This window comes from Nothoprocta perdicaria, unplaced genomic scaffold, assembly GCF_003342845.1.
Source record: "Nothoprocta perdicaria isolate Ctin4 unplaced genomic scaffold, notPer1 scaffold_42, whole genome shotgun sequence".
Classification (NCBI taxonomy): domain Eukaryota; kingdom Metazoa; phylum Chordata; class Aves; order Tinamiformes; family Tinamidae; genus Nothoprocta; species Nothoprocta perdicaria.
This window is the reverse complement of record NW_020455666.1, coordinates 3765932-3793840: the sequence shown is the minus strand read 5'-3', so window position 1 is coordinate 3793840 and position 27909 is coordinate 3765932. Positions and strand designations below refer to the sequence as shown.

At 40.4% G+C, this 27909-nt stretch overlaps 1 protein-coding gene across 1 annotated transcript in view; it reads left to right on the top strand.

The window, feature by feature from the left end:
* The first annotated feature begins 3115 nt into the window (after positions 1-3115).
* The window catches only part of PHF2 (PHD finger protein 2), a 37937-nt gene continuing 13143 nt past the window's right edge, over positions 3116-27909 (top strand). The window contains exons 1-17 of the mRNA XM_026046126.1: positions 3116-3222; positions 3314-3399; positions 7416-7530; positions 11929-12089; positions 14645-14786; positions 16140-16326; positions 16925-17087; positions 17896-17983; positions 18563-18669; positions 19963-20054; positions 21791-21880; positions 22516-22893; positions 23814-23933; positions 25131-25249; positions 25854-26032; positions 26186-26259; positions 27306-27463. Coding sequence (XP_025901911.1) covers positions 3116-3222; positions 3314-3399; positions 7416-7530; positions 11929-12089; positions 14645-14786; positions 16140-16326; positions 16925-17087; positions 17896-17983; positions 18563-18669; positions 19963-20054; positions 21791-21880; positions 22516-22893; positions 23814-23933; positions 25131-25249; positions 25854-26032; positions 26186-26259; positions 27306-27463 — 2366 coding nt within the window. The remainder of the gene's footprint in view (positions 3223-3313; positions 3400-7415; positions 7531-11928; positions 12090-14644; positions 14787-16139; positions 16327-16924; positions 17088-17895; positions 17984-18562; positions 18670-19962; positions 20055-21790; positions 21881-22515; positions 22894-23813; positions 23934-25130; positions 25250-25853; positions 26033-26185; positions 26260-27305; positions 27464-27909) is intronic.

Genomic DNA, 27909 nt, shown 5'->3' with positions numbered 1-27909 from the left:
TTGCTGTAGCCTCTCGCGTGTTCATACTGATTTGCAGTGAATGAAAGTCTTTGCAGGACATCTTGGGAACATTTTCTTTCTTCTTTGCCCTTCACCAATTAGAAGATTTCATATTTGCTTTGGGCACCTGATGTTCTCTGCCAAGAAGAACATATTGGGCCCTGCAAAACTTCTTGTCACACAGGTAAAAAGTAGTGTCTAGAAACAACCCATAGGTGGTGAGAACTGTCAGGGAGATCTGCAGATAGTTCCTGGGAGGACGCGGGGTTTGCACCTGTGCACACGTGTTGAGTGTCTGGTTGCAGCCTCAGCGGGGCCACCTCGTGCACGTGCTACTCAGGGAGACTGCGGTGGGTAGGTGCCCTGCTCCATGGTCTGGGGCTCTTGCAGCACCCTGGGATGTGGCTGGGACATGAGCACGCTGCTCTGTGGTCCAAATCGACTCCTGCCCTTGCTCAGAAGGGTTCCCCCCAGGCCGAGGGAACAGCAGTGCTTCTTGCCATGGTCTTCCCCATCTCGTGATCCTTTCGAGCCGTTCCAGCCCTGCTCTGCTGGCTGTGGTTCCATCTCCAGGCCTGTTTCCAGCTCAGGCTGCCCTTGGGAAGCTCTGCCTCCTTCCTGGAGCTGCAGCTCCTGCTTTGCAGAACCTCCCTGCTCATCTCCTCGGCGGATCTGAACGACTGCACAAAGTGCTCGCGAGAGCCTTGYCCAGCTCTGCCCGCTGGTGGGACGGCGCGGGGCGGGTCGCACGGACGCGTTGCTCTGCGTGGCTGCGGCAGCCGCCCGACGTGGGGCCCGTGAGACCATCGCGGCGGGGAGCAGGTTTGACACGAGCCTTCTCTGAGAGTGTAGCCAGCTCAGGCAAACGGGACTGGAAAAGGAAACTGAGCAGCCAAAAAGGAGCATTCTAAAAAAAAAAAAAAAAAAAAAAAAAAAAAAAAAAAAAAAAAAATCAAAATACAAAGCAGCCTTTGTGCTGGGATTTGGGGTCTGAGGGAAAGCGCGGTGCTCAGCTGAGGGAGAGGAGATGATTTTCTTCGTCTGGAGGAGAGATGTTTTGGTTTTTTAATTATTTTTTTCTACTGTTAATTAAATCACCTTGAGGAAAAGATGCATTTACAAATTGCCTTGGAGACACCTCCAGGMCTTCATGCTACTTCTGCCAAAGTCTTGCAATCTCCATGTGTTTCTCATCCACAGGCACAAATTTGCTGTGGAAACTGATGGCAGCCCAGCAGGAAATCTTTGTTCCTATTCTGGTAGGAATATTCTTTAGGAATAGTGTATATCAGTGTGACTTGAACTATGGAAATTCATGTTTTTATGCCCATGTTCGCATGGAAACATGCAACAGTCCTGCTGATGGAAATATCATGTGTGTCAATCCTGTTCTCTGAGGAAAGGGKACACAAAGTGGTTCACACCTGGGTTTAAGATCAGCTAAGGTATTTCAGTAGAGTGGCTGCTTATATGCAAGTACATGTAATTTCTACAAACAGGCAGTAGCTGTTTTGGGCTACTACCAGCTGTAAATGGTCACACCTTATTTAAAACCCATGTTGCAGTTGGAAGAGTAGGCTCCATCTTTTAGAGGACGGTTTGAGTATGAGGTCAGTTATTTTTACTTTCCCATTTTGTTCTAGCTAAATATTTTTCCTGCTCTCAGAACAATAGCTCCCACCGCACTGAAGCCCTTCCCATTGCGGTAGCTTTTCATACCTCCTTCTGTAGCCATCTATGCGGTGCCCAAGGGTCTCATCTGCCCAGTTTAGCTAAATATAGACTTTTCAAGCCCTAATCCATACCCCTACTGAGCCTGACAAGCTGAATCCAGTGGTATAAGCAGTTGATGCAGCTTTATGGGTAGAGGAATCCTTTACAGTCTATTTTGCTTCTTCTAATCTGCCAGGGTTTGTTTAAATTTTCTAGAGCTTAATCAGATATTTTACTGCCTGCACATTCTTSACTGGATTGTTTTGATGGTTTTCCTAACTGTAAATTTATTCTTCAATTTTCCATGCTGTCTGTTTAGGGGCTTCCAATACTTCAGTGTTTTCTAAAGAAAGCACTTAATAACAGAAAACAACAGCCAAATCTACAGTTGCTTTTACATGATTCAAAAATAGTACCCTATTTACCAGCAGTTTTACAGTTGCAGCTCTCCTCGCAATTTGGACTCAGAAAAACATCAGTTCCTCTGGGTCTGGGTGCAAAGCTTCGTTCAACTTGTCCACTGTGGAGTGGGCTGAATCTCACTGCTGAGAGTATGGGCTGCAGCAATAGGAAAATGTCCACAAAGTATTTAGCAAATTTTTTTCTTTTCTTACTTTTTTTTTTTGACATAGCTTTTACAGTGCTTATAAGAGGTTTGTTTTGCCTTAGCTAAGTTGACTTTTTCTAGCTCAGTTGCAGCTTACTATGGGTTCTGTTAATGCTGTTTTTCTTGTTGTTTTTATTTACCCTCAGAGTTACACATCRCTGTGTAACTTCAGTTCAACAGTGGTTTCACACCCATCTTTGTACACAGAGGGTCAGAGCAAATTTGGAGTTACGTATTTCTCCTCTATGGTTTTCTGAGGAACTCCTCCTTCCCTCGCCCCGCAGAAGTGCACACACGCAGACTCCTGCACAGAGGTGCGTGTAGCCGAGTGGGTGGTGACAGCAGCCCGAGCAGCAGCGAAGGAGCAGAGCTGCTCTGCAGCTGGAATATCCGTCTGGCTGCTCGGCTGTTCCTGGCTTGCATCCTTCACCTGCTTGCGGCGCGGTTCTGTTTCTCCCCGGCGCAGGCTGGGCGCGCAGGGCCCGCGGCTGCGCCCGTTCCTCACCCGTGTCGTGCCACCCGAAACGGTCCCGGCAGGACGCAGCCCGTGGCGGTCTGGCACGCGGGGACCTTGCCCAGGCTGCGCTGGGAGCTGCAGCTGCCCGGGCGTGCTTGGTGAGGGTGCTTGTCACTTAGCTAGTGCTGGATAGTGCCTGGAGAGCAACACGGAGAGACTGAATGGTCTCTTTGGCGGGCAGGGCAAGGGAATCTTTGGGACATTCTGCTGCATTTTAAAGCAGGTCCACAGCAAGCTGGTAGTGTCTGAACGACACCTCCTCTAACGCTGCATTGGGAATGTGGGCTGCGAAAAATTCCGTGTGCGTGTGTGGGAAAAGCATCGAAGCTCTGCTTCAGTACAGCCCTCAGCAGGCAGCACGGCTGCGTACGAAACGCACAGCTTGGTGGGTCTGTCTTTGTTTTGTTATTATTGTTATTAATTATGTGTTGGCATGTTTGGAAATGGGCTCAATGTGATGTCTTTAACTATTTCAGCTGTGTGGGTGTTGAAGAAGAAGAGGCACCAGATATTGACATCTATCACTGTCCTAATTGTGAGAAGACCCACGGAAAGTCTACCTGTGAGTATGCTTATATAGATAATACATTCTTTATGTTTAAGCAAAAGAAGTATTCCTCCYCCCCCTYTTTTTTTTGAAACAACTTTGTTTTCTCATTTTAATACAGAGACACACTTACAAAGCTTATGTCATCAAAATTAGATTTCAAATATGAGGTAAAAATGATGTTGGAGTTTGGAGGAGAAAAACATCTGGAGAGCTGAATTCTACTCCTAATACAGGCTACTCCTARTACAGGGGTTTTTAGAAAGTACGTAATGTTTTTGTCTTCTGCTAAGAAGAATAAGAAACAGTATGTTGCATTTGGCCTAGATAGAAAGCTGTAGCAATTTCGGTGGCAGTCAGAATTGTAGGATGTGCYGAGTCTGCCAAGTCTTGTAGCTCTCTCGCAGGAGAAAGTTCTCCTAAATGAAAGTGACAGTTCATCTCAGTGGGAGTTTTGTCTAGGAAAAAAGTGAAGGATGTGTTTGCTGAGGTCAGAGTAATTCACAAATTCTTTTTAACATATAATGGGGAGAAAAAAAATCAAACAATCACAAGGATGGCTTGTGTTGAGGAGGGAGGTATGACTGCAAACGCTCTGAGGCGGTTGCTGACCCAGTGTGGAAGAAAAGCAGAGGATTTCTAGCCTCTCAGAGTCTTGTGTGACATTGAGATGTGTCTGATGCTTTGATTTTTTCTGCTTTCCTTTAAATTATGAATGATGAAAGGCACTTGCTCTTCAGTGTGTGTAGGGGGAGGCAAAGTTCAGGCAGACRTAGTAAGAGCCTGTAATCAAGAATTAAATATAAATCGTATAGAAACAGTGATGCACAATGTTAGAATTCCAGCAGTGGTTGTTTTGATAAGAGGATTGTAAGCTTAATGTACAAAAAAAACTGTGATAAGGAGAGTTGAACCGCAACTAACTTTTAAATGTATTTGGCCATCCACTTATTTTTATTGCAAATAAGATCTCACTTTGGCAGTATGTGCCTCGTAATATGCATTGCACAGCATTGCAGAAAGTGCTGTATGGGAACGCTGTCACTATTATAGCCTTGTCAATACAGAAGGGTACCAGTATGGTAGAAATGCAGACCAGTATATCATTTTGAAGTTCAACAAAATGATTCTTTTTCTTCTTACAAACACAACAAAGAAAATTATGTACAAGACCAATCATTAAAGTAGCTCAGYGTAAAAATTTGCAGGAACATGTAAGCTTTAGATCTGGATTACCTTACCTTGAATTTTGGGGAGCTGCAAGACGAGAAGTTCTCAAGGTGCATAAAAGCTTTCACCATTAACTAACAGAATTATGGATCCCATCGAAAAAYGAGGCTGCTATCCTGTAGCCCCTCCTTGCGGAGTGCAATAGGCTGGAAAACTTAAAGACCAATTAAATGAAGGGAGGAAGAGCTTGACTTAACACATTGGTCCCATGAAGCTTTGCCTGCAGTGTGCTCTGTGCACGCTGCACTGACTCCCTCCTGGGACTTCCCGGGATGATCCGTTTCAGCCGCTCATTAACTGCTGCTGTGTGTGTTCAGCCTGGTTATCTAGCAGTATCAGCCTTGTAATAAACGAGCAAGTGTTGTCTGAGAGCCAGTCATTTGCTAGCAGCATTTAATTATTGCAAGATTAGCAAGGGAAAGCACAGGCACCAATTGTCTGTTATGCAACTTGTCTGGATCTAAAAATGGATGTGTCTTTCTGGAGCACGCATTCCGCAGCGTATGTCTTCCAGATGTCAAGTTTAAAAATCATTTCCCTCCTCTTACATTTTTCCACTTTACCAGTGTGGCTTGGTGGCTGCTATTCCAGAAGATTGCTTCCTGTCACGTGGCCTTCGGAGCCATTTCAGCTAAATTGAATTTGTAGGCACTTCTCTTTGGGAAAAATTATCCACATTTGCAAAAATTTTTCTGATGTCATTTAGAAGAAATGCAAGTGCTCTGTTCAGGCAGACTTGAGTCATTTACATAACACATTTTGAAATGTTTGATTTGATTGCTCTAGTTTAGAGCAGAGAAAACAGGGAGAAATTCCCATGGAATCAGTTAAGTTATATAGACATGAGTGAAATAAATCAGGCTGAAACTGTATTCAAATAAATAAACCAATAAAAGCAAAGAGCTAACAGAGTGCTTCTAGGTATCTAGTCTTTGTAAATGCAGTTTAAAAAATATGTGCATATATTTGAAGTCTAGAATTATGCATTTTGAGGTTTTATTTTCATAAAAACACGTTCCTTTTTTCCTCCGGAGGAGTGCCTGACAGAGAAGAGGGTTATACATTTGAAAGGTCAAATTTTGATCATGAAGTTCTGCAGAAGGCAATAAAAAATCTGAAATCATTTAAGAAAAATTGTTCCTTTTCGCTGTCCAGCGCTAGTATTTCTCAGACACATGAGCAGCTGTTGATCCTAGCTGTGGGGCTCGTGGTAAAGATGAGACCTAAAACAAAAGGCTCAGGCTGGCTAATTCCCTGCCTTTTATTTATTTATTTGTTTTTTCTTTTTCCCCTGGTTGTTCCATGCTATGTTAAATGTATATGTGTGTGCACATATATATATATATCTATCTTACGTGGCCAAGGCTTTGCTCTTTGCTCTGGCAAGCAGCACACCTGCTTCCCTGGGACTTGTGCTGCGGCCCCTGTGCTGGAGCAGATCTGCTGAGCGGGACGGGGAGGGAAGGAGGAAGAGCTCATATTTGTGTAGGGCTTGTTTCCTTTGTTACCAGGAGCATTGAATTAATACACTAAGCCTGAGAGTCATTAAGATAAAGAACTAGCAGCTTTAATGAATATATCCAGCTAGGCTGGAGAGCTGCATGGAACTAATAAAACYGACATGCTTTGTGCAAAACCTGGGATGGATTTGTTGGGAAGTGTCTTTACTCAAATTATTTCAGGGTTGTTACGGAGAAAACTGAAGTTAACTTTTTGTGTACCTTGTGTGTTACTTGCTGTGGCCTCCACATTTGTTTCTTAATGAAAATTCCTGTGGATATGTGGGTGTGCATTGCAAAGCCTGGAGAAAGGGTGCTGCCCATGCGGGGTTCCAAAGAGCCTGCTCCCTTCCCTCTTGTTTTGAGCAGCAAGAGGAGTTTAAGGCATCTTGGCTGGAGAAAAACTTTCCAGAGTTTCACAGAGTAAAACAGGAGTTTAAAAAAAAAAAAAAAAAAAAAAGTTGTGACATGAAGATTCTGCAATTTCCAATTAAAAAGTAGCAGGCCCAAAGAGAATATGATAATAGGGACAACTGAGAGAACCTAGCTAAAACAAAAAGTGTTGCTGTGCGTTATCAGGCTCTCAAAAAGGCAAGGCAGAGTTGCGCTGACATTTGACTTATTTGTGCTCGTTCCAGCTGATCCAGCTTTTTCCGTGATGAACTTGCCTGTACATCTGCCGCCCACTGGGCACGTTGTTCAGGGGCTGCCTTCTTGGTCTTGACAACATAAGGCCTAAGTTAGGCTGGTGCAGAGAAAACCAGGAATAGAAAGAGTTCTAAAAATTGTGTTCTTGTACATTTTGTGCTTTTTTACTTTTTTTCCCCCTTCTTTTTATGTACACATGATATGCAGGACATAATTCAAAGCCCATCAAGATCAATGTTGTGTCTGCTACTTTCGAAAAAACCTTTAGATTAAGGTAATTCAGGATAAATATGTTCATAAAAAATTATGGTACACGTTGGAAAAGCAGAATAGCGTCTTTCTAAGAGGTTTGTGATAAAGAACAAGTGTGTAGTCTGGCAAGTGCGAAGCGGCCAGAGCCCGTGCTTGCACGAAGCCTGGGGTGGCTGCGCAGCTTGGTAATTATCCGTCTGGTTGCCCTTCTGTTACAAAACGAACCCTGTTCGACTGTCTAATGGAGAATCAAGAGCAATACTAAATTTGCAATACAGCATAGCAGGGGTTCCTTCTTCTCTGCTTACATAAGAAGTGCTATGAAGATCTGTCCTTCCATCAAATGTCTTAATAATTATCATCTACTTAGCATATGGTGCTGTCCAATTCATTCTTTTTCAGTGAAAAAGAAAAGAAATTGGCATAAACACGATACCGGACAGACTACAGAGGTCAAACCTGTACAGAACGGGAGTCAAGTCTTTATAAAGGAGCTGCGAAGTCGAACCTTTCCAAGGTAGGTTGTTGAGCTGCACAAGGGAGCAGTGCGCTTGTCGTGACGCGGGTGGCCGGTTTCGGAGGAAGCTGCTCGTGGTCCTCGCTGAAGCCTTCTGCTCTACACGGAGGTGTTTAGGTAAACACTGTTCTGTTGCTAATGTCTCCAGCTCTTTCCTTTTTTCTTTTTTTTTTTTYCCCTTTTGTTTTTTGGATTTGTGCAACCCTATTAAACCATACTATTGAATAGTAGAAATGTAGACAAGAATATTAGGAACACAAGAACGTGTTTGGCCCCTACAGCATGTGCTTGAGTGAGAAACAAACAAATTATGGCAGAGAATTATCCAGTTCTCAAAAATGCCAGGGGTGTTTCCAAGGTCTGTCTCCATCCTGCACAGAAGGGAACAGTGGCATCCTCAGTTACCGCAGAGACAAAGGCCCCCTTGTTGGGTGTAATGAATAGTGTTGATTGTTAGGTGACATCTTCCACGCTTTATTAGGCTGCTTCACAGCCATTTCTAAGAGGAACGGTTTTCCTCTGGCTCTTTAATGTAGGTCTAAGCCAAATAAATCCTTTATTATTAGTGACTAATTATTTTTAAAGAATTCYTGGAAGCATGTTCTTGGTGAACACACAACTTCTTTATTTTAATGRAGATTTGAATTGCACTTTTAATTTTAGATGTTTTTCTGCTGATCTGAGGCTGAAAATAAAGTACTGCGGAGTGTTTGCTGCACTTAAATATGTGTTTCACTTAAAATTCAGGACCTAGTCTTTTTATTTGCTTGGTTATGGCACTTGGCTCTGTTTAGTTTTTTCACTTAGACTTTTTAGTTTTTTCCTGCTTTTTCCCTCCTTGCCCTTCTCTCTCTTCCATTCTTCTTTGCTTTTTGTATGCAGTGCAACTTTACAGGTTGTAATGCTAATTTAATAAAAGAGGATGGCAAYGGAATTAATTTATTAATCTAGTAATTTCCTCAATTGCAGATTCTAAGGGCTTCTGAATCCAAGTACCTAAGCTTTTGCACAAAGTCCAAACCAGCAATGTGGTTTAAAATTAAGTGGTCACATTTAAACTGTCAAATTGACAAAAAAGATTGCAGTTGTTGTATTTTTTAGTGATTGTCTTCGCTTCCTCAGTCCGTCCAGAGATGTGTTCTCAGCTGATGATTCCAGCACCTTAGTGAAACATATATGAGACTGTATGGAATTCTTTCTCCTTTCTTATCAAAAAACAGAACAACTCCCCCAAAGAATCTCACGTTCACCTAGTATATGTACTGTGCTTGCATGTCTGGAAGGGTTGCACCTTATTGGAAGATCTGCACTCACSTAATGAGTATCTTGGAGTCACTGCCAGGTTTTCCTGTTTCCTTCCCTCTCACATGTGCACGCAGGAAAATCCCCGCTGCCTGCGTGAAGCTCCTGGGAAGGACGTTTTGGTGGGGAAGGGGTCTGACATGCAGCAGTCAGCCCTCTACTTTTGTGGCATTAGTAAAGCAAAGTCCTTTTGAGCAATTTTCTCTTTTAAGAGAAAATAGATTAAATCTGCAGGTATTCACAGACCAAAACCCAACACTCGGCACTCAGAGTCTGATTCACAGAACACAGTAGTAAATTGTAACTCAGATTGAAACGAACAGTGAAGAGAGAATGTTTTATGAACATGTTTTCATGTTTCATATCTTAAATCACTTAAGTTTAACACTTAAATCCATCTTTTTTTTTTTTATCCTTCGTTATTAAATATTTACCTAGATGTTGTGGGGTTTTTTTTGATGTTCTATATTAGGTATATGAATAAACATAAATGCAACTTGAAAACAGTAAAAGTAATATTTTTAAAAGTAGTCTCTTTGAAGATATCAAAACTTAAACACCATGTGAGGAGGTAATAGTAAGTTCTGAAAAGCTTCAGAGTTAAACAGATAGGATATAAGGTTAGCAAAAATTAGCAAACGGTGTGTGAAAACTTTTGRCACCTATTGAACACTCAAGTATCTGGGGAAAAGAGTAACAAAAGGCATTTTTTTCCTACAGCATTCAGTAGAATATATGACATCGTTTAACATGGAATTTAATTCCTGATTTTTTTTTTTAATACCAAAATAGCATTGAAGGAGGAGGAGGAGGAGGAGGAATAGTAAAATTAAATTGTTTATTCAGGTGCTTCAGTGTAGGTGTCAGACTTGCCACGGCAGACTTATGTGGCACGTACTTGCTCAAGTCTGATCTCCTTCCGCATGAGAGATGGATACTTTCCCTGTAAGGGAAGCGCAGAAGTTTAGTGGTAAATCAATGCTGCACAAACTGAGAATTCATCGCAAGACCAGAGWGAACAGAATATATTCACCAGGATAGCAGGGGAAGACCTAGCAGGAAAAGTGACAAAAGTAGGATCTCCAAAGGGATAGAATCTAGCTAAAGAAGGTATGTAATACACTTGGGGCTGTCTCGTTGAAGAATGTGTGTTGTACTTCTCGGGTGCTCTGGCCCGAAGCCCCGTGTCGGCGGCYGCTCGAGGTGCGGGGCAAGGCAGGGGACGGCTGAGCTCCGCGGGCGTCTCCCTCAGCTACCTGGGCAGAAACAAAACAAGGAGGGCTCTTGCCTTGCTCGGAGGAGAGCCCCTCAGTAAAGTGCATGGGAGGCTCTACCAYGGTTTATTCTCTAATGGGCTGCCAGTGTTGAGCTGGCTGTGCTGGTCTTAGCTGGGCAAAGCTTCCAGTCYGTCGCCTGGTTTCGGTGAGTGGCCAGAAACACGAGCTGTAATTCAGCGCGAGCGCAGAAGAGGGCACTCATGTATTAGTCACGAAGGGTCCTCGAGTTGGTGCTTTTGGGGGCCAGTCATCCCAGTTTGGGCATTTTCCCCGCTTCCAGCAAGCGGGTGGCCCTGCCTGCCCATGTCGGGCTCCCGGGCAGGAGGACAGGGAAGTGTCKCCACCCGGACACTCAAGGCCTAAAACACTTCTCACAAATCCAAATATTTACTTGGCTGCCAAAGTCCATTCAAAGGGAGAGAAGCGACAAAGAACTTCATTGAAGTGCTTTTAGAACAGGTAATCATTTAACGTGCAGTTATTTTTCACTTTGAATTTTAAAACATTTTACTCTTGAAAGGATCTAGAAATTCTGCTTGAAATTCTGTTGAAAATTATTGGTTTAAATAGCTGATAATTTGATAAATCTGCTCTWCTACTAATTACTTTAAAGCCTTAAACCTGAAAGGGATTTGCAGAATATTTCCCAAGCAATTTATTTGAAGTTACGTAAGGTTTTAAATATTWTCTTCTTTAAACTGGAATATCTAATGCTAAATTCTTTGTCATTGATCACTGATAACTTGACAGATTATTATGCCTGAGAAAGTCTTTCACCATAATTGGTTATTTTAGAAGTTTCCAGTAGTTGGCGCATTTGAATTGAGTGAATCGATTCCACAAGATTTTAGTACACTTAAAGTGCTTCGTAATAAATGGTTTTATGGCTCTTTTCTTTTGCATCTAGTTTGCAAATAACTGATTTTTTTTCAGTTAACGGTGATCCTTGGCATAGTTCATAAGAAAGCAGTTAGCCACCTAGCACAAAGAGAGCCCATTCTCCACAGCTTTCTATCCTGTGTAGCTATTTAAACCTGTTAAAAAAGAGCACAAAATGCTGCTAAAATATTGTTTGATACCTGATCTGAACACGTCTGAATGAGAGCAGAAGACCATGATGCCTAATAATATAAAGCAGCAACTGATCTTTAGCTCTGTTTTTCCAAGAGCGCTGAATTTTCCCAGACTTAGGAATATTCTAAAATTTGCTGGAAATTTGTTTATTTGAGAACTGTCAAAAGAAATGTCAAAAAAATGTTGCTATCACGAATTTGCACACTCAGTGACCAATAGATGTGTATGTCTACAGTTGCTGGCATTACATGTATCTCTGTATTGGAAAAATGGCTATTTTAAAAACACTTTTGGTAGACTTTGAATAAACCTATAATGTTTCTATATATATGAGATCAGATTTTAGCCAGGAAGTGTGCAAGTTATCAAAGTACAGAGTTCATGTATATTTAGTATTTACCTGTATTTAGTACAGCTGCTGATAGCAACAGGCAAAAATTGTAGCACAGGTGACATTTGTAAAGAGGTTAAGAATTAGGTGTCCAGAATTCATTGCCCTTCAAAAACTTTTTTTCCTAAAAATTAAAGCTTTTAACTTTAGAATAACAGAATAGAGGTCTAAACACATCCTAGATATTTTAAAAAAGTAGAACAAACCACACCCAGCATCAGCGAGTAGTGACCTCATGACTGGCCTCAGCTTATGCTTGCTTGTTCAAAATTTTCTCCTTTCAGTAGTGAAATGTAGAATATGCCAGCTGGGCATGGAAATACTTTATCATTGAAAAACTGTTTATTTTTTCAGTGCTGAAGATATAGTAGCAAAASTGCCAGGCAGCCAACTAACAACAGAGTATTTGGAAGAAAACGGCTTCACAGAGCCCATCCTGGTTCCCAAGAAAGATGGCCTGGGTTTGTCCGTGCCTGCACCCACCTTCTACGTCAGCGATGTCGAGAACTACGTGGGTGCGTACCTGGCAAGCGAGGGTCTTTGTGCTGCTTGGAGCTCAGCTGCTGCTTTTAAACTTGTGCCTGGGTTGGGAAAATTGCACCCCTGTCTGCAGTAGCTCTCAACCATTTCTAGGGTCAGGGGCTGTACCCAGTCAACTAGTTCAAATTCACCTTGGGAATGAACGGGTAAAGGAGAAAGGGGTGAAGGAGAAGAATGGGAGGGATCTTGAAACTCTCCTTTGGGGAAAAATCTGTTTCCTTCCTTCTGTATAAAGGGAAGACAACTCGGGAGCAATTCAGCACTTGTTTGCTTTTGTTGATACTTGTTTTAATGAGGCTCTTGGCAAGTGCATGTGAGCAGAACTCTTTAGGTACTCGCTCAGTTCAGCTCCAAACTGGCAGGGATGTCATTCCCCATCTTCTGACGTTTCCAAGGAAGATGGGATTTGGTGAACCCTGGCTCTTCAGCAGCAAACGGTGGCATTCCAGTGAAGGCCAGCTGCAGAGCAGTGTGACAGCTAGATGTTAAATAACAAAAATATTTTGGAGTATTAAGTGAATACTGCTAGGTATCTGAGCCTGACTATATTAGAATATTTTTTTCTGTAGAACTGTGATGCTTGCTTAGACTGGATGTCACCTTTTAGCTCAAAAGTGGTAGCACTTCAGGAGAATTTGCAGAGATCATTCATTAGCGAGGAGAAGAGCAGTGTATGTRTATTTTATGGTCAAATTAGGAAGGAGGCTATATTATTGTAAAATTTGGTCATCACCTCTTGAGCTATGAGGATTTCAAGCTTCATTTTGTAATGCTAAATTGCAATTAGCAATTAATTCAATCTTGTACCAATGTGCTTATCTTATAATGAGCCTGAGCCAGACTGAACTGTACTCCAGAATACACCATTAAAAGAAACAGCAATTGTAATATCCAAAAATTGTTTCTTCAGGCCAGGTCTTAATTGATTACTGTCATCTTGCTTTGTGTTGAGAGAATTATTAGGCTGAGATTCCCATTCTGCAAAGGCATTTTTACGCTTGGTGTCTGTCCATGGAAAGAGGCTTTTTCATTGCTGCAGGGCATTTGGGTTCATTTTGTGRCATGCCCCTGTGTGCAACCTGGGCAGGGCATTGCACGCACACTTCTCTCTCTCTCACCATGTCATCCCCTCCCTTGGAAGATGTTGGCCAGGAGCCACCTAACTGATGCAAGATCACTTGCCTGCTACGTGATCTCTTCTGTTGCTCTTTCTCACTCTTCTTCTCTGTCACTTTGTCAGATTTTTCTCTCCTTCCAGTATTTCTGGCAACTTGTCATCCCCTTAGAGCCGTGACTCCTGCTCGAACGTTTCTGTCTGTATTTCACAGCTTCCCTTACAAAATCTGTTACAGTTTTATACTGGACTTACCAGGCCATCAGCTACATCCCCTCATTGATGGGGCTATTAGGAGCCACGGGTGCTCTTGACCATCTCTATTCCTTTTTGCAGTGATTACATGCAGTGAGACAACTATGACTAACAGGGAATTCAAGATATCTGATTTTATTGTTGTCTCTTTCCCATTGTCTTTTCAGGAAATGTATTTTCTTTGCCCATCTGCTGTATGTAGCTGATTTTGTTGTTTGACTTAGGTGTTTCTCAGGCATCTGCTGGCTTTTTCTCAGCCTCTAGCTGAAATAATACACCCTTTACAAAATAAAATGTTAGTGAAAACCAAAGAGAAGAACACAGATTATTCTAAAGCTGGCACCAGATTTAGAGTGAGTGGAACAAATGTGCTCTGGTGTAACCTCCTTGCAGTTAGCTGACTTMGGTGAGATTTCCCAGGCAAGAATTTCATTTTAGTGCTTTGTAGTTTGTTATATTTGTCTTAGAGTGTCTTTTAGAGACAGTCTCAAGTAAGTGGCAGAGGATAGAATGGGACAGATGAGACTGCCAAATACCTCTTTACTGTGCTGGCATTCTGTTTTGGAAAAACAACAACAACAGCAAACTGATTTCCTCTCTCCTCTCTYCTAATGTGAGAAAGTGATGAATGAAACTGGAAGAGGGAAAGTAAGGCCAATTAAAAGTGAAGAGAGGAAAGTCTGGAGGGATACTTTTCTTGCAGAAGGGATAGGAGAAGGTGCTTAGACACAGGCATTCTTCCTAAGGCTCTGACTTTCTCCATGTCTTCTCTGGTTTGCCCTGGATAAAACTCTCTTGATCTAATTGATTAATACTGTTAGTGTTAACTCCGGAGATTTGTATCCAAGCTGTTGTTGACAAGCTGTCAGGGAAAATGTGCAAGTACTAGCAGCTTATTCCCTGGATTCCAACACAGAGAGGATGGATTTTTGGATTGATGTAATGTTAAGTAAAATAACAAAAGGTTAAAGTGTTCATGGGGGCGTAAATACATAACTATTATAGGTATGTATCTATATATGTGTACGCACACACACACAAATATGATCAGAAAATAAAAAGGTTGATGTGTTCCTTGAAATATTAACTTACCCCTACTATTTTAAATGAGCCAAATAAGGCTGCCCTTTAATCTCTCTTTTTCACTGAATTGATTTTTAGGACCGGAGAGAAGTGTTGATGTCACTGATGTCACCAAACAGAAAGACTGCAAGATGAAGCTAAAGGAATTTGTTGATTACTACTACAGCACGAACAGGAAGAGAGTCCTCAACGTGACTAACCTGGAGTTCTCGGACACGAGGTAGGGTGTCCGGCTCACTGTGTGATGCGGGGGCCAGATGCTTCACTGGGTCTCACTGATGGAGTGTCAACAGCCTTTTCCTTCTCCGTTGGCATTCTCTCTTTAGGAAATACTATCTTAAGCTTGGAATGCTGCTTTCTTGTTGCTCTAACTCTCTTCTGCATTGCCCATGCAAAATGTGGAAGTGAAACTATAATTATAAGAGAATGTGAAGTGAAACTATAATTATAAGAGAATGTTATGTAGTGGACAGCATATCATCAGTGCTCATTCACCAGATAATGCTAATAGCACAACAGAAAGATGTTCTGTGTGTGTAAACTCTATCTGCAATAACTCTGAATTTGAAGCTAAGGTTCTTTAGTGATGCAGTGAGCTGGATGTAGCGGCAATGACTATGTGAATTTTATCTATCCTCCATGTAGGAAATCTACTCTTCTCCTCATGTTTTATATTGGATTCTTTCATAAGACAATTAACTAGAGAAAATGGCTAAGAATAAAAACGATTGCTTTTTGCAATGTGCTTTATATAGCTTCATTCAGCACTTGAACTGAACAGCTACATATATAGTGCAACCCTTTTTACAGTCCTTCTAGTCCTTCTGGGTAACTAGTACTTCTAGAAAGGAAGCATACCAGGGGACAAAGTTCCTTTATACAAATGCTACACAAAAACTGAAAAAAAAAAAAAAATTAAAGAAAAATAAGAGTGAAAAAAGGAGAAAAAGTAATTACGAGTTGTTTGGAGGAGCATTCTTTTATAGTAAGAGGGCTTATGTTAACCTAAAATAAAATTTGATGTTTGATGGTGAGGTGTAATAATGCTCTTTTATTTTTAAAGCCATAACTTTTAGCCCTGTGGTTAGCACTTTAGTAGTTTGCACCCATTTCTGCAGAAAGCATCTACAGTAATTAGAGGCTTGAATTATTACCAGCATTTTCAGTAGAGCTTTTTAGCTTTCTGCCATTATTGCGGAATAAAGGGGAATCTTTTGTTCTTAAGGACTTCTGGAGCTGTCAGTCATATACTGCTGATTTAGACATTAACTAGCAAATATTTTATTTCTTAACATAGAGGGTAACATTTTAATTGAATACATTGCTTCATCTTTCCTTTCCTTTTTAAATGGTGCTATTGTTATCAGTATTTGACAGTTAGCATAAATGACAGGTGGGAGCATTTAATTTTAGACTGAAGTGCAGATTCTCTCACTGAAGTAGATTTAAAACTTTCTAGCAGTAAATCTTCACTCCTTGTATGTACTGGTCCAGATTTTGTGCTTCTTTGTATGAGACTTATTGCATTCTTTTTTAAAAAGCTGAAAATTTGTTTTTAATTCTCTCTGTAAAGGATGTCCAGTTTTGTAGAGCCACCAGATATAGTTAAAAAGTTGTCATGGGTGGAAAACTATTGGCCTGATGATGCTCTCCTGGCTAAACCAAAAGTTACCAAGTACTGCCTGATCTGTGTGAAGGACAGCTACACAGATTTCCACATAGATTCTGGGGGAGCATCTGCATGGTACCATGTCCTGAAGGTAAGGAGTTTTTCTTTCTTTCTTTTTTTTTTTTTTTGTGAAACATCTAGTAATTTACTAAATTTTATATCTTGAGGTCTTCCTAAAATTCTCCTTAAGATTCATATCTTAAGTGGTTTTCCCCAAGATCCAATTGTAGCCAGGAGAAATATAAAGAGTCTCAAGTGCTGTAGGTGGGAATAGGCTCAATCCTGTTAGTTTCTGTTGTTCAGAAGCATCTTGGCATGCAAAGCYGCCTGTGTATTCTCACTATACTAGAATAYGAGTATTTCTTCAGTAGCTACCACACATGCACATCTTAAGATTTGGCAGATATTAGCCCTGCCATGCAGGGTAATGGAATTTAATGCTATAGAAAACTACCCCCTCAAATCTGAACAAGTGTGGTCAGTTAGTCAATTAGTAATTTCAATAGTTCTGTACCTAACTGACTAGCAAATTTTATTTAAATACTATTATATATATAAAAYTAAAAACTATTATAAATATATAAATAATTAAATATTTATTTGTATATGGGCAGATAATTTTGTGTCCATATCAGTGCAGCGTTGCTTTGTTTGGCTGTTCATTGCTAATGCCCTCTTTTCTAATTCAGGGAGAAAAAATATTTTATCTTATCAAACCAGCCTCTGCAAATATTTCTCTTTATGAACGCTGGCAGTCGGCAGCAAACCACAGTGAAATGTTTTTTGCAGACCAAGTAGATAAGTGTTACAAATGCACTGTTAAACAAGGACAGACACTCTTCATTCCATCAGGTGAGCAGGCTGTTAAAGGTGAGGTTTTCTGTTTGCTTTAGAAATACTGATATGGCATCTCAAAACTACTGAAAGAATGTGATTTGACCACGTRCCGTTTCTCCGACTGGACTGAGTTCAGTCTAGAATTTGACTGAAGTCTAATTCTTAGAAGTTTCATTTCATATACTTACAAAAAAAAAAAAATTAAATCTTTTCAATATGTCATCAACCTTTACAAAATACAGTCAATGTGGTGCTTCACTCTTCTTGTAGATGGGTTAAAGTAATTCACAAGCCCTGTCTTTCTATGTCCAAGCACGACACTGGTACATTTTGCCACAGTATCCAACAGAGAACTCACGTTGAATTGCTTGCCTGTTGTGACCTGCACCACAAAACCCCGTTCACAGCTATTGACGCACTATGACCCTAGGGAGCTAGAGGTGCCAGGGTGAGTCTGCATTATTGCTCCACATCGGGCTGAATATGTGGCTATTGCAGATTCATTTGGTTACTGGCACTCTGAGCAATATCTCACTTTCCTTTCTGTCTATTCTGATCTTGCCACACTTGAATGTAGTTCTGGAACTCAGCATCTTCCTGAACTACTTTTTGTATTGTGCAAAATAAGGTTGAATTTGTCCCCTAGTTTGTTTTAATTCTATGCAGTTCTAGTGCTGAATAGGATGGAGGAGCCCCACTGGTATCTACAAAGTTAGTAACTAAGAGGTGCAAACATCCTGTTATGATAAGGAAAAGAAAAATAAATAGATAACTTATTATGAACCTAGTTCTTATTCTCAAGATATTTTTCTTTCTCTTTTAGGCTGGATCTATGCAACTCTGACGCCTATAGACTGCCTAGCCTTTGCAGGACATTTTCTACATAGTCTAAGTGTTGAAATGCAGATGAGGTAATCTGTCTCTATAACTTGAATTCATGTTGAGGTTCAGTTTTTAAGTAATTACCCATCCTCTCACCTAATAATTAGCCAACATTTGCAGACAAGTTTTTGGTGTAGCTCTACTGGGTAATTTTGGAGAGAGCATCCATGTTTTCCTCCTTCCATGGAATTCTGCCATGCCAAGGAATCCCTGGGCAGTCCTTACACTTAGTACAGACAGCATGGAAGGATGTGTGAGCTGTTTGGATGCCTGTGGCCAAATTAGGCAGTTAAAAACCATCAAGGAAATCTAGCTTAGGACTTGCTTTTCATCTTCTGAATAACCTGCCCACTTGACCTCTTTGCCTGGTATAACGCAGTAGAAGTTGTTCTTTACTCCTGCTGGACAAAGAGTGCAACAAATCTTATGCCTATATCTTAGTTTTTTACTAGTATTGTTTTATTTTACACTTTTGGTCTAATGCCAGAATACTCTGAAAAAAAGCACAAGGAAATGAAGCAGTTCAAAATATTTATTAGCAGCACTTTTCACTGTGTCGTGTGCTTGTGACCTGCTATGTGCTAAGTCCATTTTCCTTTGTATTGCAGGGCATACGAAGTAGAAAGACGATTGAAAATCGTCAGCCTGACCCAGTTTCCAAACTTTGAAACTGCATGTTGGTATATGGGAAAGCATCTACTAGAAACATTCAAAGGTAAAATGACRTTTTATTTTGCCTGCCTTGTTTGCTTAGCTTTGGGGATGTGAAAAGCATTGCTCTTAACTTCTGCTGATGTGCCGCATAAAAGATGGATAAAGACCAAAATCATTCTTGTTAGYATCTGAAGATTTTACTTTTAACATCAGCCAGGAGATATATAGTTGGGAAGCTTAAAAGTGCACCATGAAATAGAGCTTACCTACCATACTGCTATGATATGACAGGACGTGCCGGGCTGCTCTGCCGCCTTACTCTGGTAAGGACCTCGCCTGCCCTTCTTATCTATGCCCGAGTGAAGGTTTCATCTTTGTTATAAAATGCTTTTAAGTTGCCTCAGAAGCAAATGTTGTAACCAAATATTTAGACTTGGTAGTGAAAGTCTTTGGTTGCCTATCAGATTTGCTTTCCTATTTTCAACCTAATGTTGTCAACAATGTGTCAGCCCTTTGAATATTGAATAGTATCTCCTTTTGTCATGTTTTTTTTCTGATTTTGGTGGAAATACATAGGCTAGTCACATAAAAATGTGTTCACATTATCATCACTGATGTGGCTGCCAGGAGGATGAAGAATTAAAGCAAAATTCTTTGTGAAACTCGATTTCTTCTAAATCAGATTTGGAGTTTAGATTTTTTATTTTTTTGGATCAGGGTTCATCCAAACATCCACACTTGTGTGTTTTTTAAAGATGGAGGCTGCCTTTGCTTTTTGTCTCGGTTTCTTTTTACAGAACTTGTCTAGAGAAACTTCTCAGATTCTTTTATAACAAGTAAAATGCATCTAATTAGTAAGGTAATTATCTCTTCTGAGTGTATCCTGGAAGGGGGCCCCCTTGTGATCRACTCTGGACAAAAATATCAAAAAGAAGGAAAGTTTAGACAATCTTGCAAAAAAGTCGAATAGGTTGCTCAGTACAACCTTTGATACCACATATTGATACTTGCTTTTTTTGAAGCAGAAAGAAAGAACCCTTGGCAGTGACTTTTTATTCCCTCAGTCTAGGATGTAAGAACACGGAAGCTGGTTTGAGTATATGACCTATATAGGAACTTGAATGATTTCCACTGTAGATATACTTATAGGAAGACTGAGTTGGATTTATGACCCAGAAAATACACACCTTACTGTCATTAAGTTGTAACAGATATACCTTTGTGGTGATCACCTTTTAAAGAGCACAATTAAACTTCTTGAAATTAAGGAATAATTAAGGAATTTAKGTAAAACAACTGCAGCTCCCAGTGGTTGACTAATATTGTGGGTTTTTTTTTTTTTCCCTCTCCTTAGGGTTGCACAAAGCTGGGCAACAGCCTCCTGCTCATTTACTCCAAGGAGCAAAAATTCTCAATGGTGCTTTCAGGTCATGGACTAAAAAACAGGTAGGAAAGGACTGGATTTGATGGGCCTGTCAGTCACTGGAACATAGAACAAACACTAGAACAGATAGTATCTCCATAGCAAAACAGGTAATTCTAGAAYCCTAAAGAGTAGCAACCAGAAGAAACGTGAAGGAAAGGAGGAAGACAGCTGGGAACTCATAGTGCTACATGAGGACTCAGCAGAAAAAAAGGGTACTACCAGAGTTTTCTTAAAACTGTGATTAATTACTGACCTGCTATAAATTTAAACTGTGATTCAGAGGGGAATCATGAGAACATTGTGAGCACCATTGGTGTCTCAGGTCAAGGGAGCTCTGCTGTTGTACRTGCTCTATATAGTTTTGTTTTCCTAGGATGCTTCTTTCTTTTGACATACCTGGTTTYGCTCCATTTATGATTTGTGTTTATTCTTTTTAAACTTTCATTATAGAAATTCTCACCAGAAGTGTAAATGTTGAAGTGATTTTTGACAGGTTTTAACATCATGCAGTGTAAATCAGAGCAGCATTTTTCAATTCAATGGTAATTCCTTGATTTATTTCAGCTGAAAAAAAACCCCACTCTATACGTGTTTCCTCCTACCCTAAGCGAATCAGTGCAGTCAGCTGAAAGGTGTGTSATGGGCTGGTAACGAATATGAAATTCATGCTGAAGATAAAATGCTGCTTTTCAAACAGCTCTTACAAAATTATCTTGTCAGGGAGGCTCTTCTGAAATGCAAGTTTTTCCTGCAATCAGTTGAAAGCTATAGACATCCCTATTCCCATTATAAGCATAGCTTRCAACAGTAGTGTGGTAAAATACTCATCATTCAGCACGCTTTTATGGACTGCTGAGTAAGATCTGTTAGATGTGGCCATTTCATAAAGGCACACATGAGAGTAATATGTTTGCCAAAATTTGCTTTCTCCTTTCCCTAAGCAGAGTTGTTTAATTTTCTGACACGCCACAACACAGCTGGAGCATCCCAATTTCCAACATAAGATCTGTGCATCTTTAGTATTTTCAGATATTTTAGAGGAGAGATAAGCAGCTGAGTTCCATGTCCCATACACTGTTTAGGTCTATTGGGTGGCTCTCCCAGATTCAGATACAGTTAGGGACTCAGCTGCTGCCTGCAGTAACAAGGCAGTGTCTGAGCCTGAACTCGGAGCCATTCACTGGTTTCCTATAGCAGAGTTATCACTATCCGACTGCTGCATTACCAAAAAGAAAAGGCATAGAAGCTGCTGTCTCCATGTCACCCTGTTTATTTTTCCACCTGCTAAGCAGATGTTAAATACTAAGCCAAAGGAAGTCAGACCGTGTTGGCAGTTGGATAACCTTAAACTTTGAATATTATAACATGTCATGTGAAAGCAAATGCTGCTAGTCCTGCCAGAGAACKCTCTCAGACCACTCTGCTGATTAGGTTTATGCCTGTTATGCTCACTGGAGACTCCATCCTGAGACAAGCCCTCCTTGCAGGGGTAGAGAATAAATTCCTCAGAGTCTCATATGAGGGGGTAAGCAGAGTGATGTTATGGGCGCAAAAATATGATTGATAGTATCTGAAAAGGCTACTGTCTTTGTAGGCAGTTGTCTTGAGGGAGCAGAAAAACACATCARTGAGGGGAAAGGTGCATTTTTTTCCTTATTTTGTCCTTATTCTTCCATAGAAGAAATACTGATGTGCCACTTAATGAGTCATTTTGTATAGCTGCAAGAAACAACACCTTGGCTTTGTTCTGTTTTAGGCTTTAGCAGAGCACGAAGATGAGCTACCAGAAAACTTCAAACCAGCACAACTTATCAAGGATCTTGCCAAAGAAATAAGATTAAGTGAGGTTTGTGCTCTTTTCATAATATTAACTACCTCATGCATTTTTAATATACTAGGCTATAAAATGGAAGACTTGAAGTAAATGAATCTTTTCTTTTTCCCACTTTATTCATAGCAGAACTGCTGTAAGATTTAGCAGTAGGGTTACTGCTCAGGAACTGTCCATGGCTGACAGACCACATGTTCTGGGCTCCTATTTGCCCTCTTCCTGCCCTACCTCCTTCCTCTCACACTATTTTTCTAGTTAGACTGGCCACATTCCCTGCTTCCTTCAGGCTTTGGCTTTCTCTTTAGCCTGTCCCAACCCAGAAATAGAGTAGACTCAAAGACTGCCCTTGTCCCTGTGTAGGTCATGGTCTAGTGACTGCTGTTCGCCAGTCTTGTCCGTGTCATTGGGTCTGYTGATCATCTTGTGCATGGTCCAATTTCCAATGTTAATCACACAGGTCTCATTCCAGGGAYTAAAAAGTCACTGTTAAAGGACGTGTCTTGTTTAAATTCACTTCAAGCTGTTCTTGCAATCCTTTAGCACCTGTTGCTCTCCAAGAGCAATAAAAGCAGCTTGGAAGTGGGATCTGTGCTGGGTTAGTGTGCCTAGTGGAGGACTCTGAGGCCTTCCCCTCTTCTGTTGCATTGCAGAATGCTTCGAAAGCCGGCAAAGCAGACGCAAGTGCCAACACAAACACCGAGGAGATCTGTCCTGTGGAGAAGGAGGAGGCTCCGTCACCTGTCCAAGTGACACCCCCACCTCCACCCCCGCCCGTAGAGAAAGTCCCCAAAAAAAAGACTCCAAAAACTGTGAAAACCCCTAAACAACTGAAGCCATCCAAGCCATGCAAGCCTCCCAAGCCACCGAAACCCCCCAAGCCTCCCAAAACACCAAAAGTCAAAGGAGAAGGAAAGAAGAAAGGCAAGAAGGCAAAGGAGAGCCCGCCGCCAGCCATCCCCAACCTCGACCTGCTGGAGGCACACACGAAAGAGGCACTGACCAAGATTGAGACACCAAAGAAGGGCAAGGTGGGTCATGTTTACCCTCAGTGTGGACCAAATCTCTCTTTAGATCTTGTGGAAATAAAAAGGAAGCAGCAAAGTGTGTAACCTTGGCTCCTCAAAAACAAAAGAGAGACTTATAGTTACCAGCTTGTCCTTTCTGCTTGGTTTGCTTTGACTCTGTGCATAGTTATCCATTTAAGGTGGGGCCTCTAAGAAACCCATTGGTTCAAGCTCTGTCTGGCAAACTGCTGCCACCTTCCTCTGCAAAACAAGGTGAGGTGAAAATTAAAAGAAAAATTTTTAAAATAGCGTTTTGTTACCTTTGGACTATTGCTTTCCCACTTCAAGTGTGGTTAGCACTCTGGTATGCATTTCTGTAATCAGTTATCAGAGACAAGATGAAGGAATTCATTTCTGAGGCAGCTTTTCTTGAATGTGATTCTGCTCTGGAAGGCTGAATGAAGGTAAAACAATAGTTTCCTTTTTTTTTTTTCCATGTAGGACTTGTCATTTTGACTTGAATCCAGTGTGAATTTTGCTACTGCCTTCAACAAGGCCAGGATTTCACTGGTGTATTGATAGTAATCYAACGTACACAGTTTGCTAAGAAAGTATCAGCGTGACTTTTCTAAAAGCACCTGAATTTCCTAGGTGTTTATGTGCAATTTGTGAAAYTCATCAGACAGCAACGGGCAGGGAGACATGCACTTTTTTTTATCGTAACTTTGTATGTTGTCACAAGGAAAATGCATTTTCTGTGTTTCTGAAACAGCAGTATTTGATGGAATCTCGTATTTTGGATCAAAAACAATGAGTCAGAAGAGTAGTTTTCAAAATTGTCATGCTATATTCTGGATAAAACACATATATTTCTGTAAAATGGTGGTAACATGCCAGAGCTCTTTCCTCATTAACAATCCATGATTACTTTTTTTTTTCTCCAGGCCACAAAGAATGTTTTAAGTGTTCCCAGTAAGGAAGCTGCCAGTAAGCAGAATGAGGCAGAGAAGTTTGAAATTCGAGAACAGAATAAAAGCAAAACAGAAGCCAAATGGAAATATAAGGTAAAGTCTCCTATTAAGTTCTGCTAATTTTGCTATATAGAGGTACATTAAGGACAGAGAAATGGTCATGGACCTAGCTAAACAGTCCATTGATTTTCATCCCCTAAAGAAAAAAGGGAGCAGAAAACAATCAAAAATAATAAAGTATTTGTTGATAAAGGAGATGTGGCTTTTTTTCTTTTTTTTTTTTTTTTTTTTTTTTTTAAGCAAGTGCACCAATTATCTTTGGTGAAGACATTGGGAATAGAGTTAGGAATAARATGTTTCATTGGTGACCTGGTTTGTAGTCCATGTTCTTACCTAGTTCCACTACTTCAAATCTGGAGAAGTTCCAGAGAAATCAATAAATAATGACAGTGTAAATATAGAAACTTGAATTGTGCCATATGAACTTAAAGCTTTCCTCCCTGGAGAGCTAACGGAAGTTTAGTAAAATTCATCCCTGGAATTACACAGTTTTCTTCCAAGCCTCATTTAGAACAAGGGGTCACTTAGCTTCCTCACAGAAATAGCTGCTGCCTGGAGTTTGCCTACATTTGAAAATAAATTATCTGAAACAAAACAAAACCACGAGCCACTTTTTGTAGGGAAAGCTAATTAGGATTCTGACTTCCCCTCCTCAACATAGAGGTCTATYTTTTTTTTGTGATAAAACCAGTCACACTCACTGTGATCAGTTTAATATGTACAATTGCCCAGCCAATACAGCTCAGATAAATATTAAGACAAATCTTAATAAATAATCAAAGGCTTCCTTTGCATTGAATGACTTGTATATTAAATTTGTAATTCAAGCTTTTCTGAAAGTATGAAAGAAGTGGGCAGGGCTTGGCCATGGAAGAGCAGTGGCAGAGGGCTGGATGGTGTCCCGAGCTGGGCAGGCACGGTGCTGGTCAGCAGCCTACTGGCCCTGTGCTCTGATTCACTCAAACGCTTGCTTAGTATTTTACCAAAGTCCACACTAATTTAAGAGAGCAACATTTAAATTTGGCACCAGATAATTCTTAAGCTGGTGCTGAAGTGCTCCTTGAATGAGGACCATAAGCCTGTATCCCAATTACTTATCCACATTTGGAGGGTACATTTTGTAGATTCTCTATATGCCACTCAGGGCTTGAAGTCACATAGCAATCTGAAATACTAACAATTGATCTGTCTAGTTTTATTGTATTCTTTTGGGTATTTTTTGTTTTTCAGAACAGTAAACCTGATTCATTACTAAAAATGGAAGAGGAACACAAATCAGAAAAGACACCTTTGTCAGGACATAAGGACAATAAATTTACATTCTCTTTTGCTAATAAGAAGCTACTTGGGTAAGTAAAAATATGGCAATACATTCAACTAGAAAAGCAGAGGAAAAGACAAGAAGGTGAAAATCTACCTTTCTGGTCAAAGTACTTCTCCAGAAAATTCTTGCCTTTGGAACTTGATTTTATTTAGCATCCAACTTTTCTGACTATAACAGTGAAGATTTATCTTGAAAGCTAGCAGTTTGCTCGAGAATAACACCTTCAATATACAGGCTGCGTCTAATTTTCTGCAGTTTGGGTTCTTATRAGTTTGAGTTTTCCTCTGTGTGTGTGTGTTCTTGTTCAGATAATATTCAGAGAAAATTTTTAAGAAACTGTCAAATAACATCTGGATGCCAGAATTACATGTTTTGTGTGCATTAGAGATATTGTGTTATACTTTGACACAGCTTTAAATAAGATCTTATTTGAAGTCTACTTCAGAACTACTTTAGATTGCTTCATATTTTGAGGTAAAAATGGTAGGTGCAGAAGTGTATTTATAAAATGATTTGAATTGCTGTGACATTTCTGAAAGTATTCAAGTTGACTGAGATTTCTGTGTAAAGAAAGATATGTTTCTCACTGAGAAAGAATATTGTTTCTGATTTGTAACTTTTTTTTCCAGTTCCAAGGGAATTAAAACCCAGCTGAATACTAGTGTGTTTGGATCCCTGCAGAATTTCAAAGAAGATAAAGCAAAACCTGTACGAGATGAGTATGAATATGTGTCAGATGATGGTGAACTCAAAATTGATGAATTTCCAATCAGAAGAAAGAAGAACACYACGAAAAGAGAACTGCCCTGTAAGAATATTTTCTCTTTTTTCTGTATGACTAAGTCATGCGTGTAAGTGGAATATAAACATATTCAGGTTGCTTCTGAAGGTGCAACTTGAGAGCTGCTTTTCGAAGAGAAAGGTGTGTCCTTTCATTACATTTTTGTTTTTTGTTTTCCAGTTTTATCAGATAAAAAAGATACTCTGCCTCACACTCCTGTTAAGAAGCCAAAGGTGGAATCGGTATCATATAAGGTATTGATATTCTTTAACTATGATAAGCCAGCATCCGTTGTAAGTCTCTAATAATATATGGGGCCTAAACCGAAAAGTGCCTGGCGTATGCTGTCCCACATCTGCTAAGCCTTGCTTAATGGTAGATGTGCTATGACCCTGGAGAGTCCCCAATGAATTTAAATCACGAACMTGAAATGTCCACATCCTGCCAAAGTAAGGTGGTGGTGCAGTACTATAAGCACCTGTAGCAAAGACTTTGTACAGGCTTTTGTAAACTGAAGTCACATTATTGGTGTTTCATGTTCCTGGAAGCCCTTAATATCTGTTAGGTATTAATTAAAGGCTTTATTTGCTAGCAGTTAGCAGACTCCTCTGCCTATTATGGGCTCACATCTAGAATGCCCTTCATTCAGAATAATACTTATACATGTCCCTTAAAGCACCAGAAGAGTCTTTGCAGCGCTGCTGTGCCTGATGATAGCTTACCTCTAAGAAGCTTAAAAACATCAGCTTAATTTTGCTCTTAGCTCTTACTTGCATTAGCTCTGAAGCTTAATGCTGAAAATTAAACAACATGTTAAAATGTGTTGCCCAGCTGTGGTGATTATAAATCCATGTTATAATATCTGAGTCTGTCATAAAAAGGAAAATAGATTAAAACAGAACTGCAGGTGCCAGGTGCCTATAACATCTGGCCCTAAAAGCTAAGGAATCTGTGTCCCGGTTTGGCTCAGGGATTTGGAGAAATTCAAAAGCAGAGCTGCTTGCCTCAGTCAGTAGTTAGTTAGTCTGGAGAACAGTATGCAGAGAGCAATGCAGGACAAGCTCATCCCCCTCCAAAGAGAAGTTTAAGGAAAGGGACCAGTTCCTGCACTGAAGAGTAACTGATAGTTTGTCTATTTCTTTCATTTCTTTTTTTTTTTTTTTGCCTTTTTTTTTAACAAGAGCAAATTAGGGGGGCTGGCCCTGTGTCTGTGTGAGATCAACAGGCTGCCAAAACTATTGTGTCCTTCTGACTACCTTAGTCGTTTAGCCTTTTCTGACTCCTTTTCTTGCTTTTGCAGAGCGATGATTCATCTGATGAAGATTCGCTTCACATTGACACAGAGGCAAAGCCGGGGCGTAATTCTAAAGTAAAGAAAGAGAGCGGAAGTTCAGCAGGAATTCTAGATCTTTTGCAGGCAAGCAAGGAAGTTGGGGGCTTAGAGTATAACACCAACAGGTATGCACAAAGGCATGTTTTTACTCTTACCTGTAAAGAGCAGTGGCATTTTCATGGGGAAAGGGAGTATGGATGCACGTGCACTGTGTGAGTGTGAGACAGTCAACCGTGCTGCTTAGTATCTGTTCTTTCTTCAGTGAGCAGGTTCTTCATTTGTCCTGTGATCTGGAGGGAAAGGTGATGATGAAAGGTTTAATAAATATATTTCCTATCTGTAAATACTGGACATCCATTTTAGCAATAATACTGTCACAGGTGAATCATTCAAAAGGAAGGGGAAGCTCAGAATGGAGCTTGAGGACATGAATTAACATACAAAATAAATGACTAGCATTCCCTCCCTGAGGCATTGTAAGGTTACATATAGTTCCCTAATTGCTGACCATTTGAAAGAAGAAAGTAGCAAGCCATCAACTTTCTGTCACATCTATGTTTATTATTCTTTA